We start from the raw sequence: 20,693 nt of genomic DNA on the forward strand, positions 1-20,693 counted from the left end.
GTGACTGCATTAGCTTCCCTCCTGCCCCCAAAAAACAAAAGCAAAAACAAATCTCCACACACACACAGGTGGGGCATGAGAGGACTTCGGTAGTGAAGGTATGAACATGTTTTTTTTTTTTTTTTTTTTTGATGGTAGTATGAACATGTTTATAAAGATATATATTAAATGGATTTTGTGGGGGAAAACATAATTAGCATATCAAACCTCTGGTTCCTTGGGTTTTATAGCTTAGAATGATTGTGGTCTGCAGTTTTCCCCTTAAATATCTTTATTTAAATAAATAAAAAGTGTGCCCATTTTAAACTTAAGTAGGTAATAGTACATTATCCTATATTTTCTCCTAAAATATTATATACCAAAGGATTATCTCCAGAAAATATAATGAAAAAGACCTCTCGTAAATATGTTGAAAAAAGAAACCAATCACAAAAGAGCATACTGTGTGATCTCATGTACATCATGTTCAAAAACAGGCAAAATAAATTCCCCACATTTTGGAGGGGAAATAGTGAGTGGGAGAGGACAAAGGGAGCTTTCCCCAGAGGCTGGTAAACTGGTCTGGGTGCTGGTTACCTCATGTGTTGTTTGTTTAAACTCATACAAAAGCACCTTACGATTTGGGTATTTTTCTGTTTGTATGCTATACTTCAGTAAAAAAGTTTTCTTAAAAAATAAGAACTTATGGGTGGCTCAGTTGGTTAGGCATCTGCCTTCAGCTCAGGTCATGGTCCCTGAGTCCTGGGATCAAGTCCGACATTGGGCTCCCTGCTCAGCGGGGAGCCTGCTTCCCCCTCTCACACTCCCTCTAGTGCTCCCTCTCTGTCAAATAAATAAAATCTTTAAAAAAAAAAACAAACAAACCTTAGAATATGTGGTCAATAAATATATGAAAACTTCACCAGGAATCCAGAGAAAGTGTAAGTTCAAAAATAAGATACAATTTTTCACTCTTTGGATTGGCAAAGGTTAAGTTTTATTTCCCTGGCCGTCTCAAAAAAAAATGTCTGGTTGGTCACGGTTTGCTTTAGGCCCTTGTGTTGCATTTGGTTAATGATGGCTCTTCAGTCCTTTAAAATCAATCATCCTCCTTCACTTTTTATACCATTTACTTATTGAAGAAACTGGGTCTTCTGCCCTGTAGAAGGCTCCGTATGCTGGATTTGACCGGAGGCTTCTCCTCATTTTCTCCTCCATGCCCCCCTATTTCCTGTAAACTGTTGGGTTAGATATAGAGGCTAGATCGGCTGAGGGTTCAAAGTGTTTTGGCAAGAATCCATCGTAGGTGGCGCAGGTACTTCCTGCTACTAGGGTAGGGCGCGTCCCGGTCAGGACAGCGAGGCCTCTCCATTTTCAAGTCACCTTTTTGGTTTCAGTCTCTTGCTGCCTGGCTCCTGCATCCATCATTTCACGAACGGGGTGCAACGTGATTCTCTAACTCTCTCGCGCCCTCCTTTTTTAACCAGCTGGACTTCATCTTCAGAAAACTTTCCCTCCTCACCTATTCCGTGATGCTGAATTACAGTTCGTTCAGGAAGGGCAGGAGGGATGCTCGCTGCTTCCCCTTTATTTCAAAATTTCAGAACGGAGGAGTGGATGAGCTGGGGCCCTTGCCATCGCCAACGGTGGCCAAGGTTTGGGGAATCGTTATAAACTCCGTGACATGTTTGTATCTGGGTCTCCAATCAATTAAGGTCATTATCCTTGCTGAGGCCGTTTCAAGTTTTACGGGCGCGGGCTGCTTTTTACCGAAAAGTTAAAAATAAAAAATTAGTATATACTTGCTAAAGGTTAACCTCCCACACACACATTCAGTGGGGGCGGGGAGAAAAAGCAGCCTCCGGCCTCCGCGGCCCCTCGTAGGGACGTTGGCGGGGACGTTGGCGGGGTCGTTGGCCGGGACCCCGCGTCCGGGGGCGGGGCGAGGCGTGGGCAGGGCCGTCGCGGCTTTGCGCGCGGGGCGGGGCAGGTGGCGCTGCGACAGCGGCGGTGGCGGCTGACAGAGGCGCGGCGCGCGGCCCCCCGAGCGCGCCAACGCGGTCCCCGCCGGAACCGCGGCGTCCCCGGTGCGGCCCTCGGCCCCGCTCCCGACCCCGCATCCCGCCGGCCCCAGGATGGGCGCGCGCGCCTCGGGCGGGCCCCGGGCCCGGGCTGGGCTCCTGCTGCTCCTGCTGCTCCTCGGGCTGCTGGCCCCGGGCGCGCAGGGGGCGCGGGGCCGCGGCGGCACCGAGAAGAACAGCTACCGCCGCACGGTCAACACCTTCTCGCAGAGCGTCAGCAGCCTGTTCGGCGAGGACAACGTGCGCGCCGCTCAGAAGGTGGGCGCCGGGCTCGAGCCTGCGGTCACCTTGCCCCGGCCGCCGCGCACCTGGCGCCCGGGTCCGGCCTGGGCCGTGCGCGGCCTCCGGGGCTGCCGGGCGGCGGGGAGAGGGGAGAGGGGAGGCCGGCCTGCGCCCCGCGGCCTGCCGCCTGCGGGCCCCCGCCCCCGCGCCCGCGCCAGGCCGTGGTCGGGACCGGCGGCGGGTGCCCGCGCACGGCGGGGGCGCAGGGCCTCGGGCGCCCTGGGCTCAGCGCCCGGCACTTCTCCTTGGACCTTGCCCGCTAGCGCGGCGCGGGCAGGGCGGCCCCTGGGCTGCGCTGACGCCGGCCGCGCCTCTCATTCATTCATTCAGCGCGTTTGAAGGAGCACCTACTATGAGCCAGGCGCCGCGCGGGCTGCCCAGGGGGCGCCCTGCCCGCTCCCCAGCAACCCCACATCTCTGCTAGCCTCGCACCGACCCACTTACCCTGAGCACCTTAGGCCCTCCTCCTTCTGCTTTGAGGATATTTAGCCCCCCCTTTTTTTTAACTTTACAAGAAAAGAAAGGGGAGTAGTGCGGTCTGCTCTGTTGCTTTGGCAACCTGGCCCAGTAAGTCTCCTGAGTTCCTACTGTGTGCCGCCCCTTGATTTGGAGCGTTTTTATTTTGGAGCTTTTATCAATCTGCAGACCCCTGTATGTTGAGCGTCCAGGAGGAGCGCGGGAACTTCTCCCCACACCCTGTCTGCCCTCTGGAGCCTGGTGGGACGGGCTTCATTTGGGGCCAAGTCCCCTGAGAAAGGGGAAGTGAATGAGGGACAGTTGCATGTGGTAATGTGGTTCCCTGAGCGCAGCGCTTGCTGTTCCTCCTGTTAAAATCATTGCTCTAAGCTAGCCCTGGGGTTTGGGAACTCAAGTTCTCGCTCTACAGCTTACAAGCCGGCTGGCTTTGCACAAGTGGCTTCGTTTCTTTGAGCCTCAGTTTCTTTATTCTTTAAAAGGGGTTAATCATAATATCCCCTTCATTATGAGGTGGTAATTATGAATCGTTGGTGCCTTCCTGGCCCAGAATAATGGCTGAATCAGTATCACCTACACCCTGGCCAAGGTGCAAATCCACATTGCTTTTAGCCCTGTTGGAAGGACTTCCAGGGTGGGAAAAAAAAAAAGTTTTCTGGTGCTTGAGATGGAGGTGGGAAAAAAAATTAAAACCCAAATCAGATTAGCTGGATATTCTTATTGGGTGAAATAAAAAGATTAATTTAGTAGGAAAACTGACTTCTGACTGCCCTCTCCTATGGGTGTGCAGACACTTGTGGAGGTTGTGGGCTCTGTGGGGAGAAGATCACTTTGTAGGTGGGCATGACCCAGCACCTGGGTGCAAAAAGATTCTCATCCTGTCTGCCTGGGCATAAAGGGTGTGAGCAAGGTGCCATTGTTCTTGAATGATTTGAAGGCAAAAATCTTTTGTTTTGGAGCAAAAATTTTGAAAGTCTGACTTGTGCAGGTATAAGGGCAGGCAACTCATGTTTCAGCAGATGGTCCTAGGTGAGAATCTAAGTTCTATGGGCATGAAATACAGAATGATACTTAAGGGCCTAAGCTCTGGGTTATTGATACAATAAGACAGCTCTATTCCGGCAAAGAACCTGGGAATCTCAAGTTCAGAATTCTTCCTGGGGTAAACCAGGGTTTGTGCCTTCAATAGGGATGATAAACTGTTATTTGCTTGAAATGTGCTGAGTGCTTTTATAGATAAGGTAACTCAGTTCTTAGAACAACCCTATGAGTAGGTACTGTTAATGTGTTCATGTTATAGGTAGGGAAACTGAGGCACAGAGTGGTGATGTGCGTGGCTTCAAGCCAAACTGAGTGCCAGAGCCAGGAATTGAACCCAGGCAGAGTGGGCCTGGAGTCCACAGTGGTACCTTCCCAGGTCTTCTTGCCTCATGATCCTTTCTGGTTCCCCCCATCAATCCAGCATCTAGAATGAGGCTGACCTGACATTTCCTGCTGCGTGTAGCCTAGACTGGCCAGGCTTGGGGGAGGCTGTTTTGTTACTCTTAATTAAACAAAAACTGGGTCTGCTGGCAACTGTAGTTTTCAGCATGCCTGGGGTTACTAATTGGAGCCAGACCGGCTTGGTGGGTTGTGAAGTTTGAGGGTGTTTAAAGACACACCCCGTATTCTAATCTGGGCCACGACTAGAATAAACCCGTGATGTTCTGGTTTGGAGCATGGGCCTTGCTGTCCAGCAGACATGGGTCGGAATCCCTAGGTCTGTGACCGCGGGCCAGTTGTTTGACCTCTCTGTCTCATTTGCACAGGGGAGATGAACTAGAGGTTGAATGCAATGAGCCACATTGTACAATACCAGGTACTGAATAAGCATTTAGTACATGGTAGAAGATATTTATTATATAAGAAACAGGTTCATCTGGTAGGAGAGTGATCAACTCATTTATTTTTTAAAAACTATTAAGCAACTTGTACATGAGTGTTCATAGTGCTTTGCATATTAGCCAAAAAGTGGAAACAACCCAAATATTTATCAGTTGATAACGGATAAGCTGTGGCCTGTGCAAGCAGGGAATATTATCCAGCCATAAAAAGGAATAAAGAAAGCACTTGGATGAAACGTGAAAAACAAATGAAAGAAGCCAGACACCAAAGGCCACATGTTGTATGGTTCCATTTGTATGAAATATCCAGAACAAGCAAATCCGTAGAGCCTGAAATTAGGTAAAATGGTTGCTAAGGGGAGGGGGGGGATAGGGAGTGACTGCTGAATTGATAAGGGGTTTCTTTTGGGGGCAATGAAAATGTTTTGGAACTAGGTAGAGATCGCACAACAGTGTGAACGTACTAAATGCCACTGAACTGTACACTTTAAAATGGTTAATTTTATGCTGTGTGTATTTTACAACAACTTAAAAAAATTTCTTAAGCGCCTATTATATGAGCACAAGCCAGACAAAATGGCCCCTCCTGTGGACCTTTCACAGGACGGGCGATAGATAAGTCAGACACATAAAACAAGATTATTTCCGAGTAATAAGTGCCATTACAGAAATAAGAGAAGATGATGTAATCATAATGAAGAAGAATCTTTAAGTTTAGTGTGTGTCTGTACTGTTCTAAGAGAGAGGCTCTGTGATGACCTTCCCTGTTTTACAGATGAGGACAGCAAGGCATGGAAAGGTTGAATCTCTTGCCCCCGGTCTAGCTAATCAGAGGGAGAGGGCTGGGCGTGCCTACACTTGTAACCTCTGCAGAATTGGAAATACGTGGAATAGAGTGAGCTGAATGAGAAGGAGGTGGAGGGACACAGCATGCCAGGCAAAGGGAACAGCATGAGCAAAGGTCCTGCGATGGGAATGGGTTTGGTGTATGAGGGCCAGGGAGGGCCAGTTGTAGGGCTGTGACAGAGCAAGGAACAGAGGGAGACAAACATGTCAGGCAGGACCTAGGGTTTAACAAAACAGGCTCAACAGTGATGCAAGAAAGGCCTTGTGGGGAGCCAGGAGAAAGGGGTGGAGTGCCCTGCCTGGAGGCATTGGGCAGGGGGTGGAGGAAGGGGCCATGAGTTGGGTCTGGGAAGATGGGTTGGCAGGGAAGGAAAGGGCTGGGGCAAGGTTGGGGCACGGTTCACAGGTTGGCTGCACTGGGGTGTAGATCTTGGGGAGCACAGAGAAAAATTATAGCTGGACTCACATGGTGGGAACGTCTGAATGCTAAGCTGAGAGCTGGTGTTTTTTTCTTACCCCTTTGCTTTTTAGTTAGTTTTTTTTTTTTTTTAAGTTTAAAGTTTTGTTTTCTGTTTTTGTTTTTGTTTTTTTTTTTAATAAGGCCACAGTTGCATGGAATGCTATTTCAAATAGTTCAAAAGTTAAGAAAAAGAAATCTGGGGCGCCTGGGTGGCTCAGTTGGTGAAGCGACTGCCTTCGGCTCAGGTCATGATCCTGGAGTCCCGGGATCGAGCCCCGCATCGGGCTCCCTGCTCGGCAGGGAGTCTGCTTCTCCCTCTGACCCTCTTCCCTCTCGTGTGCTCTCTCTCTCTCTCTCTCTCTCTCTCTCGTTCTTGTTCTCTCAGATGGATAAATAAATCTTTAAAAAAAAAAAAAGAAAGAAAAAGAGATCTGCTTGCTACCTCTGACCCCATCCGTTCTCCTTCCCAGAGCAGCCAGATATTCTGAGCATACAGACAGATCCTGCCTCTTCATGGGTTTTCTGTTTGTGTTTCATTATGCATGCTCTTCCACTCTTCTTCTTCCCCTCCCTCCTCCCCTTCCTCCCCCTCCTCCCCCTCCCCCCTCCCCCTCCCCCTCCTCCCCCCTCCCCCTCCTCCTCCTTCTTCCTCTTCTTTTTTAATTAATGAGTTTTGGAGACCAGGTCCTATTGGTACATAAAGCTTTGATTCCTTCTTTTTGGAGGGCTGCAAAAAGCAAACTATCATTCAGGATGTACCGTAACTTAACCCACCCCCTAATAGTCGATGATTTGTTAGCTTCACATCTTTTGCCCCTCCAAACCTGGCGGCAATAAAGGTCTCCATATGCAGAGTGTTGTGTGTGCACATAGACAAGTTCATCTGCAGACTGTTAGAAATGGGATTGCTGAGTCAAAGGGTCTGTGCATTTAGAAATTTTTAAATTGAGTTCTAGTTGGTGTACTTTTCTGCATGAGAAGTATAAAGCATAGTGAATCATTATACCCTGAATGCACCCGTGTCACCGGCACGTGGATCTAGAAATGGATTGTCCCAGGCCCTCTACCCCCCCAACCCAAGGCAACCATTCTCCTGACTTTGACAACATAAATTAGTTTTGTCTTTACACCCAGTTCTAATTCCATATACACTTAAGAAAAAAAAGATTTTGTGTATTTATTTGAGAGAGAGAGAAAGAGAGCACGAGCAGGGGGAAAGGGAGAAGCAGACTCCCAACTGAGCAGGGAGCCCGACACGGGACTCGATCCCAGAACTCCAAGATCATGACCTGAGCTGAAGGCAGACTCTTAACCGACTGAGCCACCAGGCGCCCCATATATACTTTTAATACCAAGAGAGACTGCTGGATTGTTTTCCAAAGAATGACGCGTTTTCACTCCACCCAGACACGTGAAGGCTGGCTTCCAACCTTCTCCAATGAAGTGTGTCATTAAATTTTTGGTTTTACTATCTTTGAGATAGATGGTCTTTTCACTTATTCAGAATCCATTGGCGTTTTCTTTTCTGGAAACTGCCTTTGTTTTCTTTGCCATTTTTCTATTGAGCTGTCCGTCTTGTGTTTTTGTTTTTTGAGAGGCTTGCATTGTTAGCTGTTTGCAAGAAAGTATTCTGAGCAAAATAACTCTGACACTTCCCAGTCTTTTTTTCCCACCCCACCCCATCGAAAAGCCTTACAGAGTAGTGTAACTGACATTACACTTCAAGAGACTACCTATTTAAAGTAGGGTGAAAGTGTCCAAAAGTGGACAAGTTGATACATTTTGATGTATCTGTGAAAACATCACCACAATCAAAATGTTTCCTCTAACTTGTTATTTTGAAAAATTTTGAAGTACAGAGCAGTTGAAAGAACAGCTAGAAACTCCTCCCCTGGCCCCCGTTGGGTCACATTTCCCGCAAACTTGTTTTTCTCTTTTTCTTTGCACACACCGCACACACACGCACAAGCACACACGTGCATACGGGCTCACGTGTGCACATGCACAGGCATGTTTTTTTCTTCACAGAAACATTTGAAAGTGAGTTGCAGGTGTCATGACACTTTCTCCCTACAGAACCACGATACCGTTGTCCACGCCGCCAGAAAAAACCTTGCATTTAGTACAATAAGAACTCATCATATAGTCTATATTTACATTTCCTTTACAGCTTTCCAAAAAAATCTAATGCGTAATCAGGCATTGCTCACTGCATTTAGGTTTCACGTCTCCTTAGTGTCCTTGAGTTTGTCAAAATTCCCTCACTTTCTTGGGAGGGGGGGTGTGGAGAGCTTTTCTGACATTGACATTTTTGAACAACGCAGACCAATTGCCTTTTCTTCCCCCTTGTTTTGGTAACAGCTCTAGGGAGCGCTAATTCAGGTACCATACACTTGGGTCATGGAGAGCCCAGCGGTTTTGAGTACATTCAGAGAACTGTATGGCCGTCACCACAATCGATTTCAGAATATCCTCTTCACCCCAGAAAGAGACCCTGTACCCATTAGCCATCATTCCTCTTCCCGCATCCCTAGACACCCCAAATCTGCATTCTGGCTCCGTAGACTTGCCTATTCTGGACGTTTCATACAAAGGGAATCACACGGAGTATCTGGCTGCTTCAAGATTCATCCACGGTGTGACCTGCATCAGAACCTCATCTCTTCTTACAAGTTTTTATTTATTCATCAGTTGATGGATATTGGGTTGTTTCCACTTTTTGGCTACTATGAATAATGCTACTGTGAACATTCATGTACGAGTTTTTTGGTTTTGTTTTTTTTTTTTTTGAGAGAGAGCGAGAATGCACAGACAGGGGGAGCAACAGGTAGAGGGACAGGGAGAAGCGGGGAGCCCGATGTGGCACTCGATCCCGGGACCCTGGGGGCACGATCCGAGCCAAAGGCAGACGCTGAACCGACTGAGCCACCCAGGTGGCCCCATGTACAAGTTTTCATATGAACATACGTTTTCAACATTTGGGGTGTGTAAGTAGGAGTGGAATTGCTGGGGCACGTGGTAACTGACATTTCAAGCGATCACTGTACAGATGCACCATTTTGGATTCCCACCGGCAGCATGTGAGGATTCCCATTTCTCTACATTCTTGCAAACACTCGTCATTGTCTTTTTGATTATAGCCATCGGAGTGAGGCCGAAAGGGTATCTCACTGTGGTCTTGACAGACCACTCTTTTCTTTTCTTTTCTTTTTTTTTTTTTTGAGATTTTATTTTTAAGTTATCTCTACCCCCAACCTGGGGCTTGAACTCACAACCCCGAGATCAAGAGTCGCAGTTCCACTGACTGAGCCAGCCAGGTGCCCCCAGACCAGTCGTTTCTTGAAATGTCCTGCAGCGTGTGTTGTCTGCTTGTTCCCTCACAGTTTACATAGGGGCACACACACCTATCCGGCAAGAATTCTACTGAAGGGGCCTGTGTGGTTGCCCTTCCCCTTGGTGATTCATTTGTGATCTCTGTGTATGTCCTAGTGTTTTTCGTTCCTGCGGTCCTTGCAGTTGGCGTGTCCTTCACAGGCTCGGGCAAACTCGAAACCGCAGAAACGTCACTCCTTCTCTGACTTGCTCATCAAGACACGTTTGCGGATTTTCCTTGGAGTCAGTTTTCATAAGCCAGAGGGTGACAGGGGTGAGACTGGGGTGCAGGACGCTGCCCGGAGGTGGGTGTCCAGGCTTTTCTGCTGCAAGAAGAGGGATAATGAAATCCTGGCTTGAGTAATTTTGTTCCTCCCTCGGGGACAGCTGTGGGCCTCCTGAGTCCGTTCACCTGAGTCCCCCTTGTTCTAACTTTTCACCCCGAACATTGTACAACCTGCACAAAGGGAGAAAGAATCTTGTAATGAACCCCACACCCAACACCCATGGCTTCTGTTTATCAACCTTCTGCCATTCCTGTTACATTTATCCCCTCGCCAAAAACGACGTTTGACCTGCAATAATATCTTAAAGCCAATCCAAGACATATTAGTTAACCTGAGAATACTTTAGTCTGTATCTTATTTATTTATTTATTTATTTATTTTTAAGATTTTTATTTATTTATTTGACAGAGAGAGACACAGCGAGAGAGGGAACACAAGCAGGGGGAGCGGGAGAGGGAGAAGCATGCTTCCCGCCGAGCAGGGAGCCCGACGCGGGGCTCGATCCCGGGGCCCTGGGACCATGACCTGAGCCGAAGGCAGACGCCCAACGACTGAGACACCCAGGTGCCCCTTAGTCTATCTTTAACAAACAACAAAAACATGACCACAAAACACACGGCTCATGGCAATATTCTGTAGTGACTAACCCCAGTCCATTTTCCAGTTTTTCGACGGACTTGAAAGGTCTCCCGACAAAATTACTTCCTTTGCATTGGGATCCAAGCAAAGTTTACCCTGCATTTAACCACTGTGTCTGTTAAGTCACCCTTTTAAAAAAATATCTTTCCCTTAAGGGGCGCCAGACTGGCTGAGTCGGTGGACCACGCGATTCTTGATCTCGGGTTGTGAGTTCGAGTCCCACGTTGGGCTTAGGGATGACTTTAAAAAAATGTTTAAAAATAGATATATCTTTATTTTTTTAAGAACAGTTTTAGATTTATAGAAAAATTGAGAGGATGGTACAGAATCCCCTCATTCCTTGCAGCCAGATTCCCCTGTTGGGAACGTCCTACATTCCTAGAGCACGTTTGTTGTGTGAATGAACCAGTATTGATAGATTATTAGTAGTTCAGAGCCCATGCTTTCTTTCGATGTCCTTGGTTTTTACCCCACATCCTTTTGTGTCCAAGGATCACATCCAGAACAGTGCACTGGATCGAGCTGTCCTTGAGCTGGGACATCTCTCGGCCTCTCCTTGGTGGCGGCCACCTGGGCAGTTTGCAGGAGCCCCGGTCAAGGATTCTGCAAGACACCCGTCGGCTGTGATGGGTCTGAGGTTTTTCTCGTGTGGGTTTGAGTGGAAGACACATCAAGGGCACAGACTCTCAGCCTGATTCAAGTGGCCTTAGTTTGAAGGGCTCTTTCCCTCTCACTGCTTCTTCTGTCCCCTGTGGCTTCTGTGGTGGACAAGCCGGGCCCCCGTCCTGGGGCGAGTCCCCGTCCGCACTGGGCAGGTGCAGCGCTCCGGGCCCGGGCTGCAGTATAACCCCTGTAGTAGTGGCTCGGGGCTGCCCGAACAGGGCCACACGGTGCAGCTCCAACAATAGGAATTTACTAGAAATCCGAGACCACGGTGTTGGCAGGGTCGTTTCTTCTGAGGCCTCTCTCCTTGATGCGCACACGTGTCGTCGCGTGGCCCTCCCTCTCTGTGTGTCTGTGTCCTGATCTCCTCTTCTTATAAGGACATGGGTCCCATTGGGTTAGGGCCCACCCTAGTGACCTGGTTTTACCTTACTTACCTCTCTGAAGACCCTATCATTAACTCCAGTCACATTCTGAGGTCCTGAGGATTCGGGCTTCAAGGTAGGGGTTTAGGGAGAACACAGTTCATCGCCCTCAGGGCTCGCGTGTCTTTGCCAGGTGAAGTGGGCCAAGGTGTCCTACATCTCAGGAACTACATCTCTTGCTAAAGCAACAGCGTGCCCACAGGTCAGAGAGCGAGCTTGCCCAGTGCGTGGTTAAAAGGCCAAGGGTGGGCCCTTCTCTGCTTTCAGCCTCTCCTGCCCTGGCCAGTTTTCAGGAAGGGGCCTGTTCTTCCTTCTGAGCAATGCCCGTCCTGCGTGGGCATGAGGATTTCCCAGGATGGTGGGTCTGCAGGCACCTACCTGGAGACCTGTGTGTCTAGGCGCTGTGACAGAAGCATCCTTAGCAGCTCCGATGCCGGGCCCCCGGTGCGTGCCCACCCTGTGCAGAGGCCTTTCCAGGTTGCAGTGTCCAATCCTGTCTTGGCCCCATTTGACAGCTGACAAAACTGAGGCACAGAGAGTTTCAGCGGTGTGAGCACTGGTGCCTCTTCCTTCCAAAATAGTTGCTTCCTCACACCCTTTCTGGGGGAGCTGGTGCCATCTCAAAGGCCCAATACCCTCTTCTAGAAAAGCCTAGCGCCCTTCCTTTTTCCTCCATTTGAACAAAGTATAAAAACTGCTACCCAATTCCAGACCAACATGTATGGGTCGTACACCCATTATGCAACAGGATGAGCAAAACAGGGCGTATCTGCAAAGTGGAATGCTATGTGGCCATAAAAAGGAATGAACTCCTGATTCCTGGTACGACATAGGAAATGTCATTATGAGAGAACGAAGCCGGACATGAAAGGTCACGTGTTGTACAATTCCATTTGCATGGAAAGTCTAGGAAAGGCAAATCCGTAGAGACAGATAAGTCGTTGCCTAGGTTGGGGTGGAGGGATGGGGGGGTTTCTTTGGAGGCGATGACCATGTTCTAAAATTAGATTATGGTGATGGTTGTATAACTTTGTAACCTCGTGACTTATTCCAAAGACCAGCCACCTGGACACTTTGAAGACATGAACCTAATGGTATGTAAATCATATGCCAGTAAAGCTCTTTTTAAAAAAGGAGCCTTTTGTTTTTGTTTTTGTTTTTTAGAAAGAGAGGGGAGTGGACAGAGGGTGAGGGAGAAGGAGAGACTCCCAAGCTGAGTCCCCTCTGAGCACAGAGCCCAGCACTGGGCTAAGTCACATGTCCCTGAGATCGCGATGCGAGTCGAAACCAAGAGTTGAATGCTTAACCAACTGCGCCACCCAGGTGCCCCTAAAAACAGAGTTTTAATTAGACCATTACCAATGGGCCTTCTACCTGGGGGAAGGTGCATTGCACCACCTCCCTCCACTGAGAAGAGGGACAGCCGCCCTCTCTTTTTTGTGACACGGATGCTTCTTTCTGGTGTGCTCCACACAGTCTTTTCATTTGTGTGTGTATGTGTTTTTTTGTTTTTTGTTTTTATTTTTTTTTTTAAGGAGACTCCACACCCAACGTGGGGCTTGAACTAAGGACCCTGAGATCAAGAGTCACATGTTCCACTGACTGAGCCAGCCAGGTGCCCTGTTTTTTGGTTTTTGGTTTTTTTTAATCACAGGTCTTCTATTTTTTTTTTTTTACCCTTCCATTTTAAAATAGCTTTATGGAGGTATAAGTCAAGTACCATACAATTCATCCCCCTAAAATGTGCCATTCAACCCTTGTTAGTCTGTTCACAGAGTTGTGCACTCATCACCACAGTCCGTGGTAGGACGTTTCATCACTTCTAGAAAAATCGTGTACCTTTTAGCTATCACAGCCCCTAATCCAGTATGACCGGCGACCCACTACTTTCCATCCCTATGGCTTTGCCTCTCTTGGACATTTCATGCAAACATAATCATTTGCTGTGTGGCCTCTTGTGTCTGGCTTCGTTCCCTGAGCGTCACGTTTTCAAGGTTCGTTGACGTGGAAGCATGCATCAGTACTTCCATTTTATGGCCAAATAATATCCTGTTGTCTGGATAGACCAGGCTTTGTTCGTCCATCCATCAGCTGATGGCCACATGGTCTTTACATGCACAAACCCCGTTAGGGCAATGACCTCAGGATAAAAGGATGATTCCTTGCAGGACATGTTGGGGTCAGTGCTCTGTGAGAATATGGGATGTCAGTAGGAATTGCGATCACTTACCGGGTGCTCAAGGCACTTCACGTGAATAGAGCACTTACTGCTCAGAAAACCAGGTGGGGTGGGACAAGGGCACGTATCTCTTAGCTGGAGCCCTGCTGTGTATCGTATTGTATATCCAGGTACCACACACATGGCTGCGTAGCTATAGCAGTAAGAGGCAGATCTGAGATTTGAACCCAGGCACTCAGACTCCCAGCCGCACGCACTCTCAGCCAAGCCACAGAACGGATGTGGAGGTTATTTGAGTCCTCTCTCCTGGTTGCTGATTCAACCCTGCTTCTTTTACCCTTGTCCTGGGGCAGCGATCCACCCATGAAGTCTGATTCCAAATGCCGTAGCCAGTTCACTCCGAGGCACTTCTTGCCCACATGTGAGTCAAAGGGCACAAGTCCAGGGCTCTGCTCGTCACTTCTGTTTGCTGTAACAGTGCAGATGGGTACAACCGAGGTGCCCATGGGGAGGGATTGCTTAAACCTCTTTATGGAGAATGAGGCAGCTCTGTACAGGCTGAGGTTGAGTAATCACCAAGACAGAGTGGCACAGGAGAAAAACTGCAAAACCGTGAACATTCACTGCTGCTGGTGGGAAGAATGTTTGTCCGCCGTGGCTCACTGGGCGCCACTAAGGGAGGCCACAGAAGCGACTGATAACAGCAGGTGCCTCCGGACGGAGGTTTGCATCATGCGGAGTGAAGTGGGAGGCTTACTTTTCACTGAGTTCCCATTTGCAGCTTTGAGTTTTATACCATGTATGCAGAGTATTACTCCAGAAAAATAGGGGAACGAGGCTGCACCTCCTATTCATATTCCTCCGGAATCACCCGGAGAGCTCACAAAGCCCTCCGACGGCCCAGGTCCTTACAGCCAGGTGGGGCGTGGGGCTCTAGCGTTTCCACGTGCCCAGGACACGGGATACAGCTCACATGTGAGAGCCACCATCATCCTGGTCCTCGTCCCTCGAGGCAGCACCCACACTCCAGGCGAAATGGGTTGGGGGGCAGAAACTCCCACTCTTTAAAAATGAGAAATCAGAGAAAAGCAGAGACCTTCACCTTGTCGTGAGCAGCAGGGCTCTAGGAGAAATTGGAAGTGGAGCGAAGCCGCTTTGCGGGGACCTCCCGTCTCCCATAGGTGTGCCACTCGGCCTGTGGCGGAGGAGGCTTGACCAGACTTCTCCCAGCTCCTGGCCGACCGGGCTCATGACGGCGCCCAGGCTACCCGGCTCTGTTTCCTGTTGACATGTATACCACTGGGCCTGGCTGGACGAGGAGAAGGGGGAGTTGTCCAAGTCAGCTTAGTGACCATTCTCTTCTTTCTGCAGTTCCTGACCAGGCTGACCGAGAGGTTCGTGCTGGGGGTGGATATGTTTGTCGAAACGTTGTGGAAAGTTTGGATGGAGCTCTTGGATGTTCTTGGACTTGACGGTACGTGTGTGGAGGGGGGCCATTCATTTAAGGCGCTGTTTTATTCTAGTGGTTCTCAAGGTGTGGACGCAGTATCTGCAGCGGGTGGCACAGGGGACCCTTTGGAGGGGGGCAGGGGGACACAAATGAACATTTTTTTCTTGTAATAGTTGCATAAAGAAATTGCCCCTCCAAACTGAGATTCACAGATGCTGTTTAGGGCAAGGTACAAGTGGGTGGTGCTGACTTGTCTGCCCCCTGCAAAGCCGCACGGACCAGAGGAGGAACCTCTGGGTTGTTGGGATCCATCACAGACTAGACAGTTATTTAGGCAGAAAGGGATTTCATACAGAGCTTGGGGCACTCACAGAGTTATCAGAAGGACAGAAGAAGTGGTGTGTGGCCCCCAGAACACTGCCGAACTGGCCTGAGAGGGGAGTTGCTCCTCAGCCCCAGGAATCAGGAGGCTGCCTCTGGGACGGTTGAATTCAAGGTCACGGGCCCTGGGCCAGGCTGCCACCTCTTTTGCCGGGAAGTCTCCATTAGCCTGTGTTGAGGTCCCCAAGACCAGCCCCAGGTTCGGTGAGCCACTAGGAAAACCCAGGACTCAGCATTATAGTCATGCTTATGGCTGTGACTTATTAGAGTGCAAGGACACAAAGCACCATGAGCCAGGGGCACAGGACGCTCTAATTCCTCCAGCAACAATTTGTGACAACAGGTGTAAAGTGTCGTCTACCAGGGAAGCCCGTTAGAGACCCAGTGCCCGGGGTGTTTCTTAGGGCTGGTCACCTAGGCACTTTCTGCCTGGCACCGACCAAAACTCCCGACTGCCCGCAGGAAAGCAGGTGGTCAGCATAAACCACGTGATTCGTACAAACAGTCCGGGCACAGTCCCTTATGAGGGAATGGAGGGAAGTCCCCTCCATACATGTGTTTTTTCCACACCACCAACCAATAAACTCCATCCTCCATGGACACTGATCAGGCGTCCCGCAAATTTAACTGAATTCTGACCCTGTCTATCTGGATAGTGTCAGAGCGAACCCACAGGGCAAGGGCTCCCCCCACAAGACTGCCCCTTCCTCTCTAGACGCCAGTTGCAAGCCCACCTGTGCTTCTGACTGACCGGCTCTAGATCGAAGGTTCCCACGTGCCCCTGCCTGGGTTTGACTGATTTGCTAGAGTGGCTCACAGAACTCCAGAAACCCATTTCCTTAACTAGGTTACCAGTTTGTTATAGATGGATGTAACCCAGGAACAGCCAGATGGAAGAGATATGCAGCGCGAGGTCCGTGGGAAGGGCCAGGGAGCTTTAATGTTCTCTGAGCTCCCCAACCTGGAACCTACCCAAACCCTGTCCAGGTGTTTATGGAGGCTCCGTGACACAGGCATGATTGACCAAGTCCTTGGCTATCGGTGACTGACTCAACCTTCAGCCGCTCTCCCCTCCCTGGAGGTCAGGGGATGGGAAAGAAATCCCAGCCCCCTCCTCACGGTTGGTTCTCCTAGCACCCAGCCCCCATCCTTAGGACCTTTCCAAAAGTCACTGCCTCGGATTGTGCTCAGGTGAGGCTGAAAGGGGCTTGTTCTGAATTATCAAGATACTGTTATTGCTCTCGTCCCTTAGAAAACTCCAAAGGATTTAGCTGCTCTGTGCCAGGCATGGGGACAAAGACCGAATATATATACTTCTTATTATAAATCACCATATCACACTCCAGAAATCCAAGTTCCCAAATGCCAGCCAAGGGCCCTTCTTACCTGCACACCTTTCTAGAGAGCAGCCTCAGGCCCACTGTGTTAACCCTTCCTGCACACCTCCTAACTTGGTGTCCTCTCTTGGCCCCTGTGGTTCCTTCTCAACCGAGAGCCAGGGTGTTTTTTTGTTTTTATTACAACTTTTGCTGCATAGAGTGATTTAAAAAAAAAAAATTAGTCGGGTCATCATTCACCTTCAGACTGCCCAGTGACTCCTGTTGCACTTGGAATTGACACAGGGCTCCCGCCGAGGATAGTCAGCGCCGAGGATCTGCCCAGCCTCCCTACCCAGTCCCCGGCCTCCATCCTGCTCTTGGACGCAGCTTTGGTTCCATCAGGTGTCCTCTGCCAGGAGCAGTCCCTCAGCCCTTTGCCTGCTGAGTCTTTCCCATCCTCTGCTCTCTGGTACATGACACCTCCTCCAAGGGGCCCATCCTGACTAACCCGTGTACAGGAGGGACCCCATCTGTTCTCACACCCACCACCCCTCACCAGCTGTGATGTTCTGTGTGCACACACACGTGCGCATGTGTGTTTATTGCTCATCTCCCTTCTGGAATCTCTGCTTCTGTGAGTGGGGTTTTGCCCATCTCCTCCGGACTGCCCCCTCTGCCTTGCTCTGCCTCTGGTGCACAGGGGCTCATCGCTCATAAAAGTTGGAGGACTGTTGGCCCCACTACTTTGCTGCTGGTGTGAGTTCACTTGTGTGCCCCCAGAAGCGCGCCAGAAGCCCCATATCTGTGAACATGAGCTTATTTGGGAATAGTCTTTGCAGATATGATCAAGTTAAGATGAGGTCATCCTGGATCAGGGTGGGTCCTACGTCCAATGTCCTTGTATGAGGAGGGAAATTTGGACACAGAAGACAGAAATACCCAGAGAAGAGATGGCCCTGGCAGAGACTAGAGAGATGCGGCCACAACCCCAGGACGCCTGGAGCCCCCAGTTGCTGGAAGAGGCAGGAAGGACCCCTGTGGAGTGCTCAGGGAGAGCAGCCCTGCCCACACCTTGATTTCGGAATTCTGGCCCCCAGCCGGCAAGACAATGCATTCCTACTGCTTTAAGCCACCTCATCTAGTCATTTGTTACAGCAGCTGTGGGAAACCCTGGCCACGTGCAGGGTCTCTGGGAGTCCTCCTGCCTGCCTTTGACACTCCCACCTGACGGACTGGAGACTGGCCCCATAGGTGGGGCTCCCTGGTTCACACCCGCTGTCATCCCCTTCAGCCCCTGGGAATCTGACTCCAGCCTTGAATCACCGAGTTCAACCTGTGAGAGACCTTAGACCAGCTCAGGGCACCTCACGGCTTGGGCAAAGATTCCGCGGCAGCGGGACGACCCTTTGAGAGGATGCTGTGCCACCTGCAGCCTCCTGGGGCTGCTGGGGACCCCTCCTGGGAGTCAGGCTGAGTCAACACATAGCACAGATACAACTGCGTGCGATCCTGCTCAGGCTCCATATTCACCACCTGCCCAGATTCCATCCCCGACCGACGCGCCCTGGAGAAGCCAGCCTGATTGCCAAAAGTTTCATGCAGCTTGGAGTGGAAAGCTAGAGTAGCGACAGCCTCCTGATTACGTGGGACAGATCAGAACAGCGTCATTCCACGGAGGCCCCACATGCTTGTGTTCACGGCCAGGGTCGCTGGACATCCCAGAGGTGAAAGAACTCCCTTCCACGTCGTGTTTTCCCCTCGTAGTTGGTGCATCAGCTTCAAAGCATCCAAAGGCCTTTGGAATTTGCATCTTAGGCTTAGAAGTTTGAGTGTGCAAAAGGCAGGAACCTGTATCCCAAAGTTGGATATTCTGGTGTAAAATGTTTCCATGAGTACAATCCTCTAACTTCCGACTCCAGAAGTTTTCTAAAATGTTTCCATGAGTACAATCCTCTAACTTCCGACTCCAGGAGTTTTCAGGGTCCTGGAGCCTCCTGAGCCAGAGCAGTCCAATGGAAATAGAATGCCAGATGATATTACACGTTCCAGTTGCCACATTAGAAAAGTAAAAAGACATTAACTTAATAAGGTGTTTTAGTTGCCCCAATAGGTTCAAAATATTGTCATCTCAACTTTTGATCAATACAAAAAATTATTAAGGTATCTTACATTTTGGGGGGTATTAAGCCGTTGAAATCCAGCCTGTATTTGACACAGCACATCGCCGTTCAGACTCGCCACGTCTCAAGTGCTCCGTGGCCACACGTGGCCAGTGGCTACCATAGTGGACACCATGGCATTAGCCCTTCTCTAGATCTGGTAGCTCAAGCCACTGTTCTGGGAAGTGGAGCCCTTGTCCAAGAGTCGGAAGGATGGATTTAAGTCTTGTGCCTTCATCAAGTTGTTTACTTTCTCTGAAGGCTTGGAAGCCACTTCCCACACATGCTGTGACCACGCATCAGGATAGCGCAGGTAGTGGGTGGCTCCAAGCGCCAGACTCCCTGCATCGCAATCCCAGCCCCTCCCCACTCTAGCTGTGGGACTTAGGGCAAGTCACGCTCTGCGCCCGAGTCCCCACGTGGGAAATGCTACGTATCCTCAGCGCGTTGTGAGGACCAGATGACAATTTGTGCAGAGCCGTTAGAACAGTGCCTGGCCCACGGTAAATGCCTCGTGAACACTGCATGGCTTACGAAGGGGCTCTGCTCCAAAAAATACGTCACCATGCACTTCTGGGGCGCACGTAATCCCGATTCTCGAGGCTGAGGGCCACCTGCGCCCGGCTGTGCTCAGAGCCAGCTCTCCCTGGGCTCTGGACCGGGTGGGCCCCTAATCCAGTATGACCGGCGACCTCACAGAGGCCACGCAAAGATGAAGGTAGAGATCGGGGGATGCTTCCCTGAGTCAAGAAGGCTGGGGATGGCCCGCACACCCCAGAAGCCGGGGAGAGGCCTGGGATGGGTTCTTCCTCACGGCCTCAGAAGGTACCGCCTGTCGGCACCTTGGCCTCACACTCGTGGCCTCCGTGCTGTGTAAGAATATGATCCTCTTGTCTAAGCCACTCAGCCAGTGGTTCTTCACTGGGGCAGGCCTGGGAAGCAGATACAGGCAGGACATCCAGAGCTGCTCATGTCCTATTTAGGACTTTTAGGGTCTCCGCGGGAGGCAGGGTGCTCCTTAGGAGCCTCGCTGGAGAGAAGCACAGTTTTTATAAGGGTCTCTTTACCTGTGTTAACCACTCTCTGCCCCGGTCCGGTATTCCCCCTGGGGGTCCTTGGGCCCACTGGTCACCGAACTTGGCCCCTTGATAACCTGATAGTACATGTTATATGGTTTTGGATGTAAGAGGCTAGTCTGGCGGCTCTCAAAGTATGCTCTAAGGAACCCTGGGGGGGATTCCCTGAGGCCCCTCAGGGAAAATTGTGAGGTTAGGCATTCAAGGAGTGCTTCCATAGTTTTTTGCATCGATTCCACGTCGATAATATATTGAATACGTTGGGCTTTCTACACATTAATTTTTACCTGTTTCTTTTTTGCCCTTTTTTTGTTTGTTTGTTTAAGATTTTTATTTATTTATTGAGAGAGAGAGAATGGTAGAGAGAGAGCATGAGAGGGAGGAAGGTCAGAGGGAGAAGGGACTCGATCCCGGGACTCCAGGATCATGACCTGAGCCGAAGGCAGTTGCTTAACCAACTGAGCCACCCAGACGCCCTCTTTTTTGCCCTTTTTAATGGGCAAAAATATTTGGCCGCTAGAAATATTTAGATTACATCTGTGGCCTACCTTTGTGGCTGGCATCCTGTTTCTGTGGATTCAAAACCAGATCTGAGGATCCAGCCCTCCTCTCTCAAGGCAGATATTACAGAGATTTGTAAAATCGCAAAACAACTCCACTGTTTTCATTGTGGGGGGTTTTGGGGTTTTGTTTTGGAAAGCAGTTATTTTTCATGAAAAATATATTATTTGTGTTAAC

The 20,693-nt window shown here is 49.9% G+C and overlaps 1 protein-coding gene across 2 annotated transcripts in view; it reads left to right on the forward strand.

Annotated features, from left to right (window-relative positions):
- The first annotated feature begins 2,114 nt into the window (after positions 1-2,114).
- The window catches only part of BRI3BP (BRI3 binding protein), a 28,676-nt gene continuing 10,097 nt past the window's right edge, over positions 2,115-20,693 (forward strand). For both annotated transcript variants that reach the window (XM_088019376.1, XM_028089007.2), the window contains exons 1-2: positions 2,115-2,318; positions 14,942-15,044. In XM_088019376.1, coding sequence (XP_087875502.1) covers positions 2,115-2,318; positions 14,942-15,044 — 307 coding nt within the window. The remainder of the gene's footprint in view (positions 2,319-14,941; positions 15,045-20,693) is intronic.

Source organism: Eumetopias jubatus, unplaced genomic scaffold, assembly GCF_037043125.1.
Source record: "Eumetopias jubatus isolate StellerSeaLion01/CBP00866 unplaced genomic scaffold, mEumJub1_p1.0 scaffold_16, whole genome shotgun sequence".
Classification (NCBI taxonomy): Eukaryota; Metazoa; Chordata; class Mammalia; order Carnivora; family Otariidae; genus Eumetopias; species Eumetopias jubatus.